Source organism: Schistocerca serialis, chromosome 3 (assembly GCF_023864345.2).
Source record: "Schistocerca serialis cubense isolate TAMUIC-IGC-003099 chromosome 3, iqSchSeri2.2, whole genome shotgun sequence".
Classification (NCBI taxonomy): Eukaryota; Metazoa; Arthropoda; class Insecta; order Orthoptera; family Acrididae; genus Schistocerca; species Schistocerca serialis.
Window position 1 is genome coordinate 98,181,165 of NC_064640.1, and position 19,326 is coordinate 98,200,490.

The 19,326-nt window shown below is 42.2% G+C and overlaps 1 protein-coding gene across 1 annotated transcript in view; it reads right to left on the reverse strand.

Moving 5' to 3' along the window:
- The window catches only part of LOC126471536 (inhibin beta chain-like), a gene marked incomplete at its 5' end in the record, with an annotated part of 314,954 nt that extends 307,135 nt beyond the window's left edge, over positions 1–7,819 (reverse strand). Inside the window, one exon of the mRNA XM_050099762.1 lies at positions 7,534–7,819. Coding sequence (XP_049955719.1) covers positions 7,534–7,819 — 286 coding nt within the window. The remainder of the gene's footprint in view (positions 1–7,533) is intronic.
- Positions 7,820–19,326: the final 11,507 nt, after the last annotated feature.

The window sequence follows — 19,326 nt, forward strand, 5'->3', positions numbered from 1 at the left end:
TGTTAAAGTGCTGAACTGTGCTAACTCTACAGGAAACCACAAAATACTGCTTGTGTTAATCTCTGGGCTTTCAAAAATGTTAAAAAGTTTCCCATCTTTTACAAGAATCAACCAAAGGCCTGGATGATTGCTACTTCGGTCTGCAAATGGTACGACTGAATTTCCATACCTGAAGTGAAGAGATACCAAACGCCAATGGGGAAAGAAGGCAGTAAGGTGATTTAATTCTGGACAGTGCACATTGCCACTCCACAGAAAGATAGAGAAGATGGGCGTGTAAAAACACTCTTCCTGCCGTCAAACGTTAAGATTTTGTTGCAGCCAATGGACTACTTGGTTATCGAAACTATGAGGCGACGTTACAGAAGACAACTGGTGAGGAAATTTTCGATAGAAGATGGAACTGAAGGAGGTATTTTGGCTCACCACCAAAAAATGAATTTAGAAAACTCCTCTTACATAGTGGGAAGCATGGAATTAAGTGAAGAATACCACATTATAAAGAGCTTAGAACTAATTGAAAGGCATTTGAAGCAAAGATGAGCTACGGAAATATGAAGATGAAAAGAAGAACCGTGAAAAGGAAGAAGAAGAATGAGAAGCGGCAGTGGATGAAATGTCGCTTGAGCACGTAAGAAAGATCATTTTGAAAATTCCTCGACGTTCCGACTGCAGTGGAGAGGATATAGACGAATGGCTTGCTTGTGATTCTTAGAAGCCTGGATTCCAAATTTTCACTGACGATGAAATCATTCTAAGTGCGCGAGAAGGAACTGATGGCTAGGAGATGACACTGAAATTGAAACTCATGGGACCGCCTGCTGGTGAGGCGTTTGCGCGTCTTGACATTGCGATAACATGGATGGGGCGGCACGCGGGGGTCTGACCTTATGTAGCTGCTCACCGTCAAGCAGACGAGAGACTTGGTTGCAAGGAAACGACTGAAGCCAGCAAAGCAACTTAATCTGACCGATATGTTCAAGAACTGACACTGTATGTAAGTACAGTACTGTATAATATCTAATCAACAAATCAACATATTTTGTAGTCATGAAATTAATATTGCGGAATATGAAAGCACAAATTTAGCTTTTTCTTTTAAAGAAATGACGTGTTTTTATGACCTATCCAATTATCCGGATATATGATTATCCGGATCGGGTCCGGTCCCGAGTCATCCGGATAACTGGAGTTCCACTGCACTTCAATCTAACACATATCGCTGAAAGAGCTGACACAGTGAGCAGAGGATTTAGGCAGTGAGTCGTGGGGTTCAAATCCAACCCGATTGTCAAGCTTTATGCTTCCCTTGGTCTTCTCAAATTACTTAAATTGAATCTGTGCTAAAGATTCACAGCATGAATCTACATCTACATACAAACTACGCAAGCCACCGTACGATGCGTGGTGGAGGGTACTTCGTATCACTACCAGTATTTCCTTTCCTATTGCGCTGACAAGTAGAGCGAGGGAGAAACCACTGTCTCTGTGCCTCTGTAAGAGCCGTAACTTCTCTTGATTCATTTTCGTGGACTTCATGCGAAATGTACTTTGGCGGCAGTGGGATAGTTCTGCAGTCAGGTTCAAATGTCAGGTCTCCAAATTTTCTCAATAGCGTTTTTCGAAAAGAATGTCGCCATCACTCCTGGGATTCCCATTTGAGTTCCCAAAGCATCTCCGTAACACTTGCGTGTTCATCGAACCTACTGGTAACAAATCTAGCAGCCCATCTTTGAAGCCAGCCGATGTGACCGAGCGGTTCTAGGCGCTGCAGTCTGGAACCGCGCTGCTTCTACGGTCGCAGATTCGAGTCCTGCCTCGGGCATGGATGTGTGTGATGTCCTTAGGTTAGTTAGATTTAAGTACTTCTAAGTCTAGGGAACTGATGACCTCAGATGTTAAGTCCAATAGTGCTTAGAGCCATTTGAACCATCTTTGAACTGCTTCGATGTTCTCCTTTAATCCGATCTGGTGCGGATGTGCTTCAATGTTCTCCTATAATCCGACCTGGTGCAGATCCCAAACACTCGAGCAGTACTCAAGAAGGAGTCGCGCTAGGGTTCTATATGCGGTCTCCTTTACAGATGAACCAAACTTCCCCAAAACTCTCCCAATAAACCGAAGTCGACCATTTGCTTTCATCACTACAGTTCGTACACGGCCGCTCCATTTATTGTCGCTTCGCAACGTAAGTATTTGATCGATCTGACTGTGTCAAGTAGCACACTGCTAATGCTGTACTCGAACATTATGAAACTGTTTTTCCTACTCATCTACATTAACTTACATTTTTCTACATTTAGAGATAGCTGCCATTCATCTCACCAACTAAAAATTTTGTCTAAGTCATCTTTTTTCCTCTTGCAGTCACTCAATGACTACACCTTCCTGCACACCACAGCGTCATCAGCGAACAACCACAGAATGCTGCCCATACTGTCAGCCAGGTTATTTATGTATATAGAAAATAGCAACAGTCCTATGACGCTTCCCTGAGGCACTCCTGATGTTACTCCTGTCTCCGATTTACACTCACCGTCGACCAAAGCCTACTGGGTTCTACTACTTACGAGGCCTTCGAGCCATTCCCATATCTGGGAACCTCTACTGTATGGTAGTACCTTTGTTAACAGTCTGCGTGAGGTACCATGTCAAACGCTTTTCGGAAGTCTAGGAATATAGAATCTGCCTGTTGCCCTTCATCCACAGTTTGCAGGATATCAGTGAGAAAAGGGCAAGATGAGTTTCGCACGAGCGGTGCTTTCTAAAAAGTGCTGAATTGTGGACAGAAGCTTTCGAGTCTCACGGAACTTTATTATATTCTGACTGTGAATATATTCAAAAATTCTGCACCAAACTATATTAAGTATATTGGTCTGTAATTCTGAGGGTCAGTTCCTTTAACCTTCTTGTATACAAGACTAACCTGTTTTTTTTTTTCAGTCAGTTGGGACTTTGCATTGGGCTAAGGATTCCCCCATAAATGCAAGCTAAGGGGCCAGTGGCGTAGAGAATACTCTTTGTAAAACCGAGCTGGGATTCTATCCGGACCTGGCGACTTATTTGTTTTCAATTCTTTCAGTTGCTTCTCTACGCCAGGGATGCCTGTTATTACGTTCTCCATACTGGAATCTGTGCGATGTTCAAACGACGTTTTGTTTGTATGATCCTCCTGCGTGAACGACTTCCTAAAAGTTAAATTTAAAACTTTAGCTTTCCTTTTGTTATCTTCTACTGCCACTCCAGGCTGGTCAACATGGCCCAGAATTTCCTTGGTCCTGGACTCGATCCTTTGCTAACGTATGGCAGTGGTAGTTGCATGCTTCACGCATCGATGTTTTTACAGACGCACGAATCTCTACTAATTTTGGCTTGTCGCCATTTGCACGTTCTCTTTTGAACCGAGAGCACAACAGTCTTTTTGTTTCCTCAGCATTTTCCGAATTTTTTTTGTCAAACAACGGTGGGTATTTATTGCCCTTAACTCTTGTACTCGGAACATACTTCTCTAGATCGTGATTTACCATCCATCAAAACATGATATCATCAAAAGAAGTCTGAATAATTGTAAGTGGAGGCTTCAATTATTTCGTTAGGGCTCCGAAACCCTGACGTTTCATGTAAAAGACTTACCAGACGTTTTAAGGTATAGTATAGTAGAGTCTAGTGACAAAAGTCATACAGTTATTCTATCATTTAAGTCTGACGGTGATAGTGGGCAACATGTAAAATGCATTCGAGACATGGGATGGTTGATTCAAAACAGCTACGGTTGATTCCTTCCTATCCTTGTCCAACGAAGCTTTCGCTATATCTCTGGTGATATCGACGTTAACTAAAGATCAATGTTGGAGATTCATTTTATCTTTGTTATGTGTCACTCGTCACCAGTCACTTTGTGTACTGGACAGATGTAATTTGACCATAGCACGAATCGCAGTCCCTCATTGGAGACAGGCCATTTTTTTGTGTGCAGATGTTTCAACAGTTCTGTATGAGAACACAGCACTGATTCGTCGTTCTCACCATTCAGTACTATGATTAGCACTTTGAAGCTTTCTAGACTATTCTGTAACATTTGGAAACTTTATTTTCCTTCTCCGTGAGCGGAAATTTTGGACTTTCGGGTGGCTTTCCCGTGTTCTTGAACAGAGCGAGGTGACTCAGTGGTTAAGACAGTGAACTGCCGTTCAGTTTCCCGTCCGGTGAACCAAGTTTGGGTTTTGCATTGTTCCCGTAAATCGCTTATGGTAAAAGCGATGACTTCTCTTTTGAAAAGAGTATTAGACCGATTTATTTCCTCGTTCTGAGGTTGTACTCCAACTCTACCGATCTTATCGTCGTCGGGACATTAAGCTTCAGTGGTCTTTCTCCTACATATCCTTGATTAAATTGAGATACACTTCTGAGGTTGCGAGCACAAAGGCGATAGGCTAGGCCAACAATATTTCGTATATTAGAACAACTTTGATCGCACACTATTATCTTATTGATACGTGGACATAATTCTGTACTTGCAAACGATGAACCGACTGTTATATTATGAAATAGTGTTACGATGGAAATCACTGTTCTGTGTCTTACGTCTACATTCTCGCTTATGGTTATCGTTCATATTTATGTTGTATTTTAGATCTATACCCTGCATCTGTCACAGTGGGTCCTTTTACAACAAGGGCTAAAAGTTATAAAACTATTAAATATGTATCGAATATATTGTATCCTCTGTAAAGAGTCCCCACTGAAGATGCTTAGAACCTAGATAGCGCACTGTATTTTATCCGATCTTCAATTAATACATAAAATGATATAATAATTATTAACATAATATTTATTAGTTGTTAATGAAAGCGCAAAAACTCACCGATTGCTTATTAAATTGTAAAATATAATGTTTTGAAGGGTCTGAGTGTTAATTGCAGACACTAAAAAGGCGTTTTCCTGCATTTTCAGATGTGACTGTTTTGGGCGAGAAGTAGTTCGACGTTGCTGCATGGTTGGAGACAATCGTAGAAAATAGCTCTCTACTTTCAAAGAGCTTTTAGTGCTATATGTAGCGTACATCTATAAAACAGAAATCTTTAGCAATGCAAGACGGATTCGGAATCATGACTCTGGAGTATTGCAAATAAACTGGGACGGACAATGTTAGATTTATTTGTAGGGCCGAACGTCGAGTTGACGATGAGGTACCTAGAGAACTAGAAGTCGCTTCGATTTGACAAAGATCGAGAGCATAAACTCGCTTGGCGTCGCATGAGAAATCATTATATCTCTCACTTTAGGGAAACCATAGAGAACTTAATGAAGGAATATGGAAATGAGATCGAACCACAGATCTTGCGCTCCGAACAACGTTTCTTATTCTGGTCCAAAGCCTCGTCACAATGACAGGCTACAAGATTTACCGTTGTCCAGACCTTTCCGTTTCACCAGTTTATATCATATTACGTAGTCCACAGGACGACAATCTACCTCATACAGGAGTTCAACTCGTGTCTTCCTCAAATGTCCACAAGGACAAAATCTTACTTTTCTCTGCGAGTTTTTAACTGAAATTCTCGCTAAGCAACTGTCCTGTCGAGCAAGAACACTCTTGGTTTCAGTTCTACGGAATTATTGACTGCTAAATGTTCCAGTCAGTACTTCAAGTTCCAGGCATCGGCCAGTACTATTTCAACTGCGTTTGGAAAACTCCAAAACTTGCTCTCTGAAAGCAACAGTTGATCGGAATTTCATAACTGTGATACAGTTCGAATGATACTTATACAACTGAACTGAACAAATTTCTTTTACTGGAATTTTTACTCACAGCTGTTGTAGTATTACTATCTCAAGCTACAAAGGCAGTATTTTGCTCTGAACCATTAGCGGTGATACTCGTTCCATATCAAACTACATCTCACCTGCAAATAAAACAGGGAAATGTGACCCATAACAGTTTAAGAGAAGAGAACTGCTTCTTTCACCTACCAGAGCTTCAAGTATAGACTTCCTTATGTCAGTATTCTTCTCCAAATACCCATGGTTAGTGGTAATATGGTAGTTTAGAACTGTTGTGTTTGTGCTCTTTTATACCGTTTCCTGCAGTATATATTCATCCTTTTTCTGGTGGTAAGAAACAACTGCGCAAGACGTTTCTTAACGTGATTCACCCAATTAAGCTTGAAACAGGCAATATGAAGCCATACAGCGGCCTCCGCTTGTCTTAGACGATACCACGTTCTCATAAGAGAACAGACACGTCCCCAATTTGTTATCAAGCGCAAGGAGTTACCATTAGGCAGACGTTTTCAACCTGAGGAACAGTGACGGGTATTTTCTCCGTCTATCTCGTTACCAGCCTCACTCTGAGTTGAAAGCAAGTTTGTTTCTAATTTTAGACTATATTACTCAAATAAAGACTGATATATTCTCTCTCACTGTCCTCTACATCGGCACTACACCATCAGGAAGCGGTTATATCAAACCGTTGAGTGTTGTTATTGGTACCGTACCAATTGAATGGTGCAACGCATTGTTGGTAATTGGCGCAGTACGTCTCTGAAAAGTTGTAACTTCCGTACTTAAAAATACGTACTTAAAAATATCTTATTATTTCCAAACGGAGAGGGCAGATCGCAGAGGCTAGCGCACGAAAGTATGGTATGAAACATACATACAACAAACAACACAACAATGCATTTCTTATAACTACAACGATAGGAACAGAACGTTAGCAGTGAATCAACTCCCTTCCAGTAGTTGTCTCAACGTATGGAGACTGACAATTCCGTCAGTAGTTAACTATCCTAACCGGTAACAAGCATTTGTACTCATATATATATATATATATATATATATATATATAAAAAGATCGGTTGGTATGACATGTTCTGAGGCATGAAGGGATCACCAATTTAGTACTGGAGGGCAGCATGGAGGGTAAAAATCGAAAAATCGTAGAGGGAGACCAAGAGATGAATACACTAAGCAGATTCAGAAGGATGTAGGCTGCAGCACGTACTGGGAGATGAAGAGGCTTGCACAGGATAGAGTAGCATGGAGAGCTGCATCAAACCAGTCTCAGGACTGAAGTCCACAACAACTATATATATATATATATATATATATATATATATATATATATATATATATATATATCCGAATGCCCTCAAAAACTGACTCACAAATTGAAGTATATTTAAAAGCTTTTGTGTGATCACTTACATTATAGTTTATTACGAATTTCGTATGTGTCTTTGCAAATGGAAATTCGATGTGTTGGATTTATTTTTTCTAAACAAAATTTTTGGACGGAGTATACTCCAATTTTTGGGTTTCGAAGGACACAAGCAGCAATAAACGAAACAGAAAATAGTGAATTCGTTCTCTGCCAACCCCCGGTATCTGGTCGAATTCCTCTGCCGGTGCCACAAGTTTCTGAAGATAATGAGTGCAGAACGTGTACACATTCGAACTGTAAGTACAGCTCCGTACGAAGCTGAGACGTGGCAGCGAGCGTTCGGCAGCCGCGGCAAGGGCCGTGCTTACCTGGTTCGGCGAACGTGATGATTTCGGAGGTGCGGCCGTAGAAGTCGTCGGGCACGGTCTCGGCCGAGCGCTGGCGCGGCATGTCTGCGGCGGTGGAGCGGCGGGCGTCTCCGCCGGCGCGCTCCAGGGTGTCCAGAGCGACGGCCCGCGGAAGCGCCGTGGTGACGTTGGGCTTGGAGCGCAAGCCCAGCTTGGAGAGGATCTGCTTCTTGATGGCCTCGATGCGGCTCGCGTCGTCGACGCCCGCCGTGGTGGTGACGGCGGCGAGCGGCGGGACGTGCGGCCGCCGGTGGTGCGCCCGCGGCCGCGGCCGCGCTGCACCGCTCGCCGCCAGCCACAGCGCCGCCAGCAGCAAGGCGTGCACGCGCCACCGCATGGCCGCTGAGAGTGCGCTCGGGAGCTGCGCCGCAGCCGCTAGTGGGGGGCCGCGGAGGCGGAGGCGACGCTGCGCTGCATGCCGGCGGCCGCCGTCAGCTGCGGGCCATGCGTGCGGGCGCGAGTCCGGCCGGAGACTGCCGCCGCCGCCGCCGCCTCCGCCGCCGCCGCCGCCGCCGCCAGACGCCAGACGACGCCGCCGCCGGCCCCCACCCCCGCGCGCCCCTCCTCACCCCGCCGCGGCGCCGTATTCTTCGCGTACTTATGCGATCTGCCGAGGATAGTGGCCGTTTCTCGATCCTTCCACGTCGGCCAAGTGCAGTGCTCCTCGGCGGCTGGGTGGTCTCTTCTTCGATTGGGCCGGCCGGCTGGCCTCGCGGCACAAATTTTTCGGACGCCGCCGAGGTCGCTAACCTTACGTCAGACGCGCCTCCCCACCTCGCCCGACGAACTCGCCTCCGGCGCGTCGTCACTCGTTACACCAAACTGTTTGCACTGAAGTTAATACCTACCGCGCCTGCGTTTCAGTCGTTTCACTTTTCGAGATGTACTGCAAACTTTGTCGCTTCAGCGCTGTTTTTCTAAAGCTCCTCGTACTCCGTAAATGTCTCGAGCCGTACGACTGAGGGCGTCCGTAGCCCTAGTCTCAAATCTAGTTGATACGTCCTAACACACAGTGAAAACGCTCAACTCGGAAATGAGGGAACCGAAATATTTTTTGTCTTAAAATAATTTCGTGTTAAAACATGCACTCGAAAGAAACAAAATCTTCTATCTTGTCGTATTTATTACATCACAGTGATACAATTTCCTTCTAAAATTTACTTTTATTGGTACATCTGTTTCTTCTTCGTCTTTTAAGCACGAGTCGCTATGGATTACTCTTACTTCTACTGTTTCTCTTTTTTTCTTCCACATTTCTCTCACCATTTCTCGATGTTTCTTTCTTCTTTCCTCTGTTCGAGTGGCCCCAGTTGTCTTGGGTCTTCCATGGGAGCCTTTGGATTCCTGTATATTTCTTTCTGAGTGGTAGTCGTACCTCGATATCTTGTGGACTAATTTGTAGTTCATCCATCTCTCTTCCAACTTCTTTACACCAAATGTTTTTCATTTTTAATTTACCGAGCCGGCCAGGGTGGCCGAGCGGTTCTAGGCGCTACAGTCCTGAACTGCGCGACCACTACTGTCGCAGGTTCGAATCCTGCCTCGGGCATGGATGTGTGTGATGTCCTTAGGTTAGTTAGGTTTAAGTAGTTCTAAGTTCTAGGGGACTGATGACCTTAGAAGTTGAGGCCCATACTGCTCAGAGCCATTTGAACCATTTAATTTACCGGAGTAACTGAATAGTCTTTGTGCAGTCTGTTGGGATTCATCCTTTGGATTTGGCTGTAGAAAGCTACCCTTCTTTTCCTCATCATGTCTGTAATACTTTCAATCTGTGTATAAAGTTCGCTATCGTGAGTTCTCTGAATAAATCAGTAAACGGATCGAAGCCATACACTTCGTGGCAATAATAACAGTGAAACGAAGGACAACACAGAAAAAAGCCGAAATGCTAAACTTTTTTTTCCAAAACTGTTTTACCGAGGAAGATCGCATTATAGTTTCCCTCTTAAGTCGTCGCACAAACGAAAAAATGGCTGATAGCAAAATACAGGGTTATTACAAATGATTGAAGCGATTTCATAAATTCACTGTAGCTCCATTCATTGATATATGGTCATGACACACTACAGATACGTAGAAAAACTCATAAAGTTTTGTTCGGCTGAAGCCGCACTTCAGGTTTCTGCCGCCAGAGCGCTCGAGAGCGCAGTGAGACAAAATGGCGACAGGAGCCGAGAAAGCGTATGTCGTGCTTGAAATGCACTCACATCAGTCAGTCATAACAGTGCAACGACACTTCAGGACGAAGTTCAACAAAGATCCACCAACTGCTAACTCCATTCGGCGATGGTATGCGCAGTGTAAAGCTTCTGGATGCCTCTGTAAGGGGAAATCAACGGGTCGGCCTGCAGTGAGCGAAGAAACGGTTGAACGCGTGCGGGCAAGTTTCATGCGTAGCCCGCGGAAGTCGACGAATAAAGCAAGCAGGGAGCTAAACGTACCACAGCCGACGGTTTGGAAAATCTTACGGAAAAGGCTAAAGCAGAAGCATTTCTTAAACAGGAGATTGGAAAACTGATGGATCGGTCGTGGTGGAGATCATGATCAACAATTCATGTCATGGCCTCCACGCTCTCCCGACTTAACCCCATGCGATTTCTTTCTGTGGGGTTATGTGAAAGATTCAGTGTTTAAACCTCCTCTACCAAGAAACGTGCCAGATCTGCGAGCTCGCATCACCGGTGCTCTCGGACTCATTGATGGGGACATGCTGCGCCGAGTGTGGGAGGAACTTGATTATCGGCTTGATGTGTGCCGAATCACTAAAGGGGCACATATCGAACATTTGTGAATGCCTAAAAAAACTTTTTGAGTTTTTGTATGTGTGTGCAAAGCATTGTGAAAATATCGCCTTTTTGTTCAGAGTTAAAACACTCTGTTGTGTAAAGTACCTCTGGGATAACTACTGCTGAATAATGTGAAAGTTTAGCATTGATGGATGCTGATTTCTTATTATACACATCCTTCGAGAGGTAGTATGCTCTTTTCATCTTATTAACTCCCACTTTAATTGCTTCGCTTCTTTCTCCGAAATGTCTTGTTCAGTTACTTCTACTTGTTAGTTTTCTCAGTTTTTCCATATGTAATTTTTATATGTTTGAGGCTACCTTAATGTTTGTCATAAATTTTCTTTTCTCAAAGGAGATTTTTAAGCCTGCTTTTTCAACTTGTTCGTTGAGCAATTCGGTTTGTCTCTTGGCTGTTTCAACTAAGTCTACAAAATGTATCTAGGTCATAAGCAAACTCCACACAGTCTCTGAGTTGTTCTTGGCTGTCTCTTTTATAACCTAATCTACCTCCCTCATTGGTTTGGTTTTCACCTAATGACATTCTCCATTCCCTTATGACTTTTTCTAGAACACAAAGAGCAGACCATCTCCCTGCCTCACTCCAGTTCTGATCGCAAAACTTTCAGAAATTTCGCATTAGAATTAGTTTTTGTTAGTGTTTGATTAATTAGAGCTGTGGTTTTACTGTCTCAACCTAGTTCGTTGATTATTTCAAACAGTGACGTCCTACCAACTGAGTCATTGGCTTTCCTGAAGTCAAAAAATGTGATTACGAAAGTTTTAGATCTTATTTTCAGATACGTTATTTCTAAATTTAAGTTGACAGTCTGCTCTGACATGCTCTATTCCTTCTTAAACCACACTGATATTCATTAATATGAGAGTCGGGTTGTTGTGCCACACTAGCTAACGATGGTTTTTATAAGATTTTTGTAGGTAGCTCATATGAGAGAAAAGCCTCTGTAGTTATTCACGTAAGTTTTATCACCTGTTTTGTGCACTGTGTGGATCAGGCCGTCTTCCAGTCTTCAGGAATGTCTTTTGTTAGCCAATTATTTTGGGCGGTTTCGGTTAACTTGTTCAGGAATTTGTTATTTGAATATTTCCAGTTTTGTGTTTATAGAATCCTCCCCAGGTGCTTTATTGTTTTTGAGACATCTGATGATTTCCTAGATTTCCCCTTAAGTTTGGAGATCTATGCCTGGGTACTGAGTGTTTCCCTGCGTAAATTTAAATCTTGATTTTTGGCTTCATAATTTGGTAAATTTTCAAAATATTTTGCTGAAATGTCATAGTTTTCTTTGTTATTATATTATATTTTTCCAATTTGGTCTTTAAAGTAATGATTTCATGGGAAATATTTACTGAAGTTTCTTCTGAACCTACTATTTATTGAATTTTTTATGCCTATCTTTTGTGAATCATCAGTCTTCTGACTGGTTTGATGGAGCCCACAAACACTAACTTTTCTGTACGAATTTCTTCATCTCAGAGTTACACTTAAACTAAAAGTCCTCAATTATTCGTCCGAAATACAAGTATCCCAATCTCAGTCTTCCCTTATAAATTTCACACTCCGCAGATCATTCTAGTACCCTGGAAGTTATTCTGAGATATCTTAACCCATTTCCTGTAATCTTGTTCCTTCTTCGTCTCAGTGTCTTCTACATATTAGTTTCTTTGCCGATTCTGTGGAAAATCGACTCAATTTTTATCTTACCGCTCCACCTAATTTTCACCTTTCTTCGAAAACACCATCTTTCAAACGCTTCAATTTTCTTGTTTTGCGGTTTCTCCACAGTCCCGATTCACTTCCGTACAATACTGTGCTCAAAATGTACATTCTCAGAAATTTCTTCATGAAATTAAGATCTATTTTTGGTACTAGTGGATTTATTTAGGGAGGAATGTCCTCTTTGGGTGCACTAGTGTGCTCATTATATCAGCCTTAATATTATCTTCTTTAATCTTTTATTGCTTTCTGATGCGTATTTTTCAGCATCAAACGTTAGGCAAATTGTTCAATATCGTCCACCACGTTATTCGTTTTGTGATTCGAATGCGCGTCTAAACAGCTGTGCATTTCATAGAGTTCAAAATTTCTGTTGTAGAAGTAACAGAACCTGCAATGTTGATTTCATTTTCATATTCTTCGACGTCGCTTACATATACGCGATCTTAAGAGCTCTTAGTGATGACCAAAACGTCTTCATGTGTCATTTGCAGCGCCGTACACCCATCATCATTGACTACAACAAAGTCATCTGTGTGACACTGTCCGACATGTAATGATGTAGACGTTTTCCCAGTTCCCCTGCCAATTAGCAGTAAAAATAAATTTCCAGCAGTTCCCTTTAAAAAAACACGAAATGATTTTGACACAGAGTTCACTGGTTTCGACACAGAATTAAACGACTTCGACGCGCTCATCACCGAATTCAGAAAGTGAAGTTTTTTGGCATTGGTTGTCCTCAGGCAATAGCATAGCAACAGAAGCATCCATTATGACTTCACGATTGGAAAAAGAAAGGGTATTTTTTTACACGCGTCGGAGGAACATGGTCAGGTAGGTGAGGACGTGGGCATCTGAAAGTATTATTTCAAAACAAGTAGTTGGTTACAAATTAAAAAGACGATATATTACTGCACGAGATACAGATGGGCGCTTCGAGATGGTCTGTGAGGCCATTAGCCAGTCATGGCGATCGTAAGATGAAATTAATTTGTATCGGAACAAAGTCTGAGAATAAGTGTAGGAGAGGAGGACTTACTTCATTGCTAGCTGGAAGCCGGTGCCAGAGAGCGCCCAGCTTGGAGTCGACACTCCAGCAGTTAAATAAGCTCGTGATTTATCTCACATGCTCCCTGCTGGATACACACAGCAGGTGCATAGTGGGTATGTTGTCAGCAAATCACGTTTCACAGGAATAAACAACCTCTGCTGAAGCGACGATGCTACTCAGAACGTAGGCCACAACAAAATATACTTGTCCATTACAAAGAATGTTAAAATGAAAAATAAAAAATAAAATAAAAAATAAATACCAGTCTGATTGACTAGGGGACCTGCACACCTTTTCGTCCAATCTTTTTGGTTTCAACTACTTCTGATTCATGTTAAAAAAAAGAATTAAATTATATGGTATTTTGCCGGGACCGCAGCATTTTTCCATCTTAATCGGTTTTTTCTGTTAAGAGTGTTCATTTTATTTATAAAACTAAAAATATCTTTTACTCAAGCGTAATTTCAGTTTAGAAATTCAGTCCCATGTTTAAGCAAAAGTAGCACTTAACGTGAGGAACGCCGGCCGGTGTGGCCGTGCGGTTCTAGGCGCTTCAGTCTGGAACCGCGTGACCGCTATGGTCGCAGGTTCGAATCCTGCCTCGGGCATGGATGTGTGTGATGTCCTTAGGTTAGTTAGGTTTAAGTAGCTCTAAGTTCTAGGGGACTGATGACCACAGATGTTAAGTCCCATAGTGCTCAGAACCATTTGAACCATTTTAACATGAGGAACTGAACTTCCGTGAGGGGTTATTGAGGAAATATGAGGAAAGTGTGATAAGAAAAGCATATTCCTTCAGTTCTGAATATTTCTTCACGTCTTTCTATACAATGAAAACTGATGCTGTTTAAAGAAGTACACTTTCTTTGTGGTTTAGCAAATTGTAGTGTCTGAGGGCACTGCGGTGGTCATTCCCTTTTTTTCCCCTTAATTCTGATCTCCTTCTCGGCAGGTTTGTGTTACTGACACATATGTTCGAACATGTACTACGATTCATTCTTCCAGCTGCACAATGTTTTGCGTGCAAAACTTAGGTAATACAAGACAATTAAGTGAAAAACAATTATCCACAAGTAATAGCGAGACAAAGAAAAGTTAAAGAAAGTGTTCAGTCGTCATAGAGATAAATTCGACATCTAAGCAGCGTATTTTTTGAGACGAGGGTCTCTAACTATATGTGAGGCATGTTGTTGTTGTTGTTGTTGTTGTTGTTGTTGTTGTGGTATTTAGTCCGAAGACTGGTTTGATGCAGCTCCGACGCTAGTGTACCCGGTGTAAGCACCTTCGTCTCCAAACAACTACTGCAAACCACATCCATTTGACCTATTCTTGTATTAGTTGCTTGGTCTCTCTCTACAGATTTTACTCTCCACGCTTCCCTCCGATACAAAACTGACAATTTCTTGATGCCTCAGAATGTGTCCTAACGACCGATCCATTATTTTAAATTGTGCCATTAATTTCTTTTCTCACCAATTCGATTCAGAACCTCCTCATTAATTTGCGATCTACACGTCTAACATTCAGCATTCTTCCGTATCACCACCTTTCAAAAGCCTCTGTTCTCTTCTTGTCTGAACTGCTTATCGTCCACATTTCACATCCGTACAGGGCTACTCTCCAGACTAATACCTTCAGAAAATACTTGGTTGAAGAGAAATTCCTCTTTTTTCAGAGATGCTGTTCTTGCTACAGCCAGTCTGCCTTGAACATCTTTTCTTCTTCAGCCATCATTAGTTATATTGTTGCCCAAATTGAAAAACTCATCTACTACTTACAGTGTCTTATTTCAATATCTAATTGTCGCAGTACCGAGTGATTTATTTCGATCACATTCCATTAACCTTCTCTTATTTTTGTTGACGCTCATCTTACAATCTCTTATCAGGACACCGTTCCGTTTAACAACTCTTTCAAGCCCTTTGCTGTCTGTGACAGAATTTGACAAACCTCAAAGTTTTTATTTCTTCTCCCTGAACTATAATTCCTTTTCCAAATTTCTCTTCGATTTCCTTTACTGCTTGCTAAATGTACAGATTGAATATCATCGGGAGTAGGCTACAAACCTGTTTCTCTCCCATCTCAAACATTGCCCCCTCTTCAGGCCCTTCGACTTGTGTAACTACAATTTCGTTTCTGTACAAACTGTATGTTACCTATCGCTCTCTGTATTTTACTACTGCTACCGTCAGTAGCAGAGTGTATTTCAGTCAATATTGTCTCTAAGTCTACAAATACTATAAACTAAGTTCTGCCTTTCTTTAACCAGTCTTCTAAAATAAGCCCAAGGATAAGTATTGCCTCGCGTGTTCCTACAGTTATCTGGAAGCGAAGCTTATTTTTCTGAAGTCGGAATCTACCAATTTTTCCATTCTTGTGTAAAGAATTCATGTCAGTATTTTGCAGTCATGACTTATTAATTTGATAGTTCGGTAATATTCACTCCTGTCTGCACCTGCTTTCTTTGGATAGGGAATTATTACACTTTCCTGAAGTTTGAGGGTCTATCATCTGTTTCACACGTCTTGCACACCAGGTGAAATAGTTCTGCCACGTCTAGCTTTGCCAAGGATCTCAATAATTCCGAGAGAATGTCGTGTACTCAACGGGCCTTGTTCTGACTTAGATTTTCCAGTGTTATACATAAATTCTTCTCGCTGAATCATGTCTCTCATGTAATATTCATGTATTTCCTCTTTCCTTTCTATTGTATTATTATGAAGTTCATTTCCCCTGTAGACGCCACCTGTGTTAGCCGCGTGGTCTTAGGCGCCTTGCCACGGTTCACGCGGCTCGCCCCGTCGGAGATTCGAGTCCTCCCTCGGGGATGGGTGTGTGTTGTCGTCTTGGCGTTAACTTAGTTTAAGTTCGATTAAGTAGTGTGTAAGCCTCAGCAGTTTGGTTCAATAGGAACTTACTACAAAAATGATTCAAATGGCTCTGAGCGCTATGAGACTTAACTGCTGAGGTCATCAATCCCCTAGAACTTAGAACTAATTAAACCTAACTAACCTAAGGACATCACACACATCCATGGCCGATGCATGATTCGAACCTGCGACCGTAGCGGTCGCGCGGTTCCAGACTGTAGTGCCTAGAACCGCTCGGCCACCCCGGCCGGCGAACTCACTACAAATTTTCTTGTAGAACCCCTCTATATATTGTGATAAGCCACAACATCATGACCACAGCCCCCCCCCCCCCCCCTCCCCCCGACGTTGGATGCCACCTGGCGGCATTGTGGGCACATGACGCGGTAACAGAAGTATGTAAGCGGAGCAGACACGAATGGGGGAGCACCGTATACAGGGTATAAGCTGCAAATGGGGAAATCTATTGAGATAGGCGACTTTCTCAAAGGACCGATTATTATTACACAAAGCCAGTGAACGAGTATCTAGAAAACGGTGAAGCTGGTCGAATGTTCACGAGCTACTGTCCTGAGCATCTACGGAAAGAGGTAGAAACACAGTGGAACTACCACTAGGTACTAAATGTCTGAACGTGGGGTTCGGAGACTGGTCTGTTCTATAAAGTAGGATAGCTGGCGATTTGTGGCAGTTCTTCCGAAAGAGCACAATGCTGGTGCATCCATTAATGTTTTGGAGCACACTGTTCACCGTACATTGTTGAACATCGGGCTCCGCAGCAGGTCGACCCCTACATGTTCACATGTTGACCCAGCGAGATCGTCAGTTACGTCTGCAGTGGGCACGGGATCTTCGGGATTCGACCGTCAATCAATGGAAATGTGTCGGACTCTATCTCAGAGCCAGTATGGTGTTACAATGGTTTGAGGAGCATAATAGAAAACTCACGTTGATGTCTCGGCGACCGAATTCGCCTGACGTAAATCTTACGGAACCCATCTCGGTCGCAATAGCATGCTATCACAAATCAGTGACCCCTTATTTACGCGAATTATATGACCTGTGCGTAGACATCTAATGTCACATACCTTCACAAACCTACCAACAAACTGTCGGATCCCTGATATGCAGAATCAGTGATGTATTTCGTTCCAAAGACGGACAAACAAGCTATTAAGCAGGTGGTCATAATGTATGGCTTATCAATGTATTCCTTCCACGGTTCAGCTTTCCCGTCTTTACTTAGTATTGGGACGCTGTCTGAGCTCTTCATATTAATTCAGTTGCGCTCCTTTTCTCCAAAGGTCTGTTTAATCCTCCATAGGCGGTATCTGTCTTTCCCCAAGATATACATGCTTATACAACTTTTCATTTGTCCTCTACCCATTACAGATAAACCATTTTTCGCTTTCTCAGTTTTTAGACGTCTGTATTTCCTTCCAGCTGTTTTATTTGCTGTATTTTCATATTTTCTACTTTCGCCAAATAAATACAATATTTCTGTGTTATCCAAGGTTTTCTACTAGGACTTGTCTTCTTACTTATTTGGTAATCTGCTGCTTTCATTATTTCATCTCTCAGAGGTAACCATTCATGTTCTGCTGTATTCCCTGCGCTTGTTTCAGTCGAGTGTCGCGTAATGCTTCATGTGAAGCTCACAACAACCTCCGGTTCTTTCATATTACTCAGGTCGGATCTCCTTAATTTCTTATCTGAGGCACAGAAAAACGTCTTTCTGTTTCGGTGGGTTAATAGTACAGTAATAGCAGCTGCTAGAACTGTAGGTGATAAAACTAAAGGAAGAGCTATAATAGGAACTGATAATCAAGGTTTTCGGTCTAAGGCTATACTTTGTGACCGTATTTGAGTTCTTGAGGCATATGTCAACAAAATTCACATACGAAGGTATCGTCAACCATATTAGAAGATTAATAAGTGCTCGTAGCATAATGTAACTTATCTCTTCAACTGAGAAAGGATAGCATGCCGGAGAGGTGGCAGTGGAGCTGGGGAGAAATTTTGTGGAATGAGATTGTGGTCGCAAAAATCTACAGATTGTGACAGTGAGCAGAGAATAAATGTATCATATAACCTCATTAACTGCGTGTTAGTATTAGCATGAGTGGCATGCTATGACGCTTCATGCTGTTCTGGGCTCTACTGTTTTTCTTAGAACTAACTCATATGAACAGGTTGCGTCATTACAGTTGCGGATAACTTAAACTGGAACAATCAAATAGACAATGTTGTGGGAAAAGTAAACCAAAGACTGCGATTTATTGGCAGAACACTTAGAAAATTCGACAGGTCTGCTAAAGAGACTGCTTACACTACACTTGTCCGCCCTCTTCTGGAGTACTGCTATACGGTGTGGGATGCGCATCAATTAGATCGACAGAGGACATCGGAAAAGTTGAAAGAAGGACAGCTCGTTTTGTATTACCACGAAATACGGGGGAGAGTATCACAGTGATACGCGAACTAGAGTGTCAACCATAGAAACAAAGTCGTTTTCCGTTGGGGAAAAACCTTTTTGTGAAATTTCATTCCCCTACTTTCTCCTCAGAGTGTGAAAATATTTTGCTGGCGAAAACCTATACAGGTAGAAATAATCGTCATAATAAAATAAAAGAAATCAGAGCTCTCACGGAAAGATTTAAGAGTTCATCTTTCCCGCGCGCTGTTCGAGAGTGGAACGGCAAAGAATTAGTTGGAAGGTGGTTCTACGAATCCTCTGTCAGGCACTTCATTTTGAATTGCAGAGTAATCACGTAGATACAGGTTTTATGCTATTATACATCAAATATTAGAAAGAAGCCGGACAATAGAAGTTTTGTGAGTCATTTAATCTTTCAGGTAGTCAAGCATTTAATTTCAGGGCCTAAAACGTATAGTTTCCTAGTGAATGTCTGTTGTACCCTTATACCAGGCACCTGGTTGAGCGAAATTCCTGTGAGTGTTGGGTGGGCATGAAACTAATTGTTTATCAGTCCGCCAACTCTGCAATATGCTCCAACTTAACGATGAATTTACGGACCGAAAACATTTCCTGTTAGTTCTACAGTCAATGCAGTAGAACGGATAGCGCAGAACCGTAGCAGCCACTGACAATTGATAGAGCTTGGAAGTGTAAAAGCTTGTCACTTATTCTGAATAAATTTTGTGTTGAGTTCAGTCAGGTGAAAATTGTAACAAAGGTATATTCGTTATTATTCAGATGCTGTTATGCATCGTAAATTCATACGTGAGTTCAATAATCGTTCTAGAACAAGTGTTTCTATATTATGTATATAGCAAAATCAATCGTTA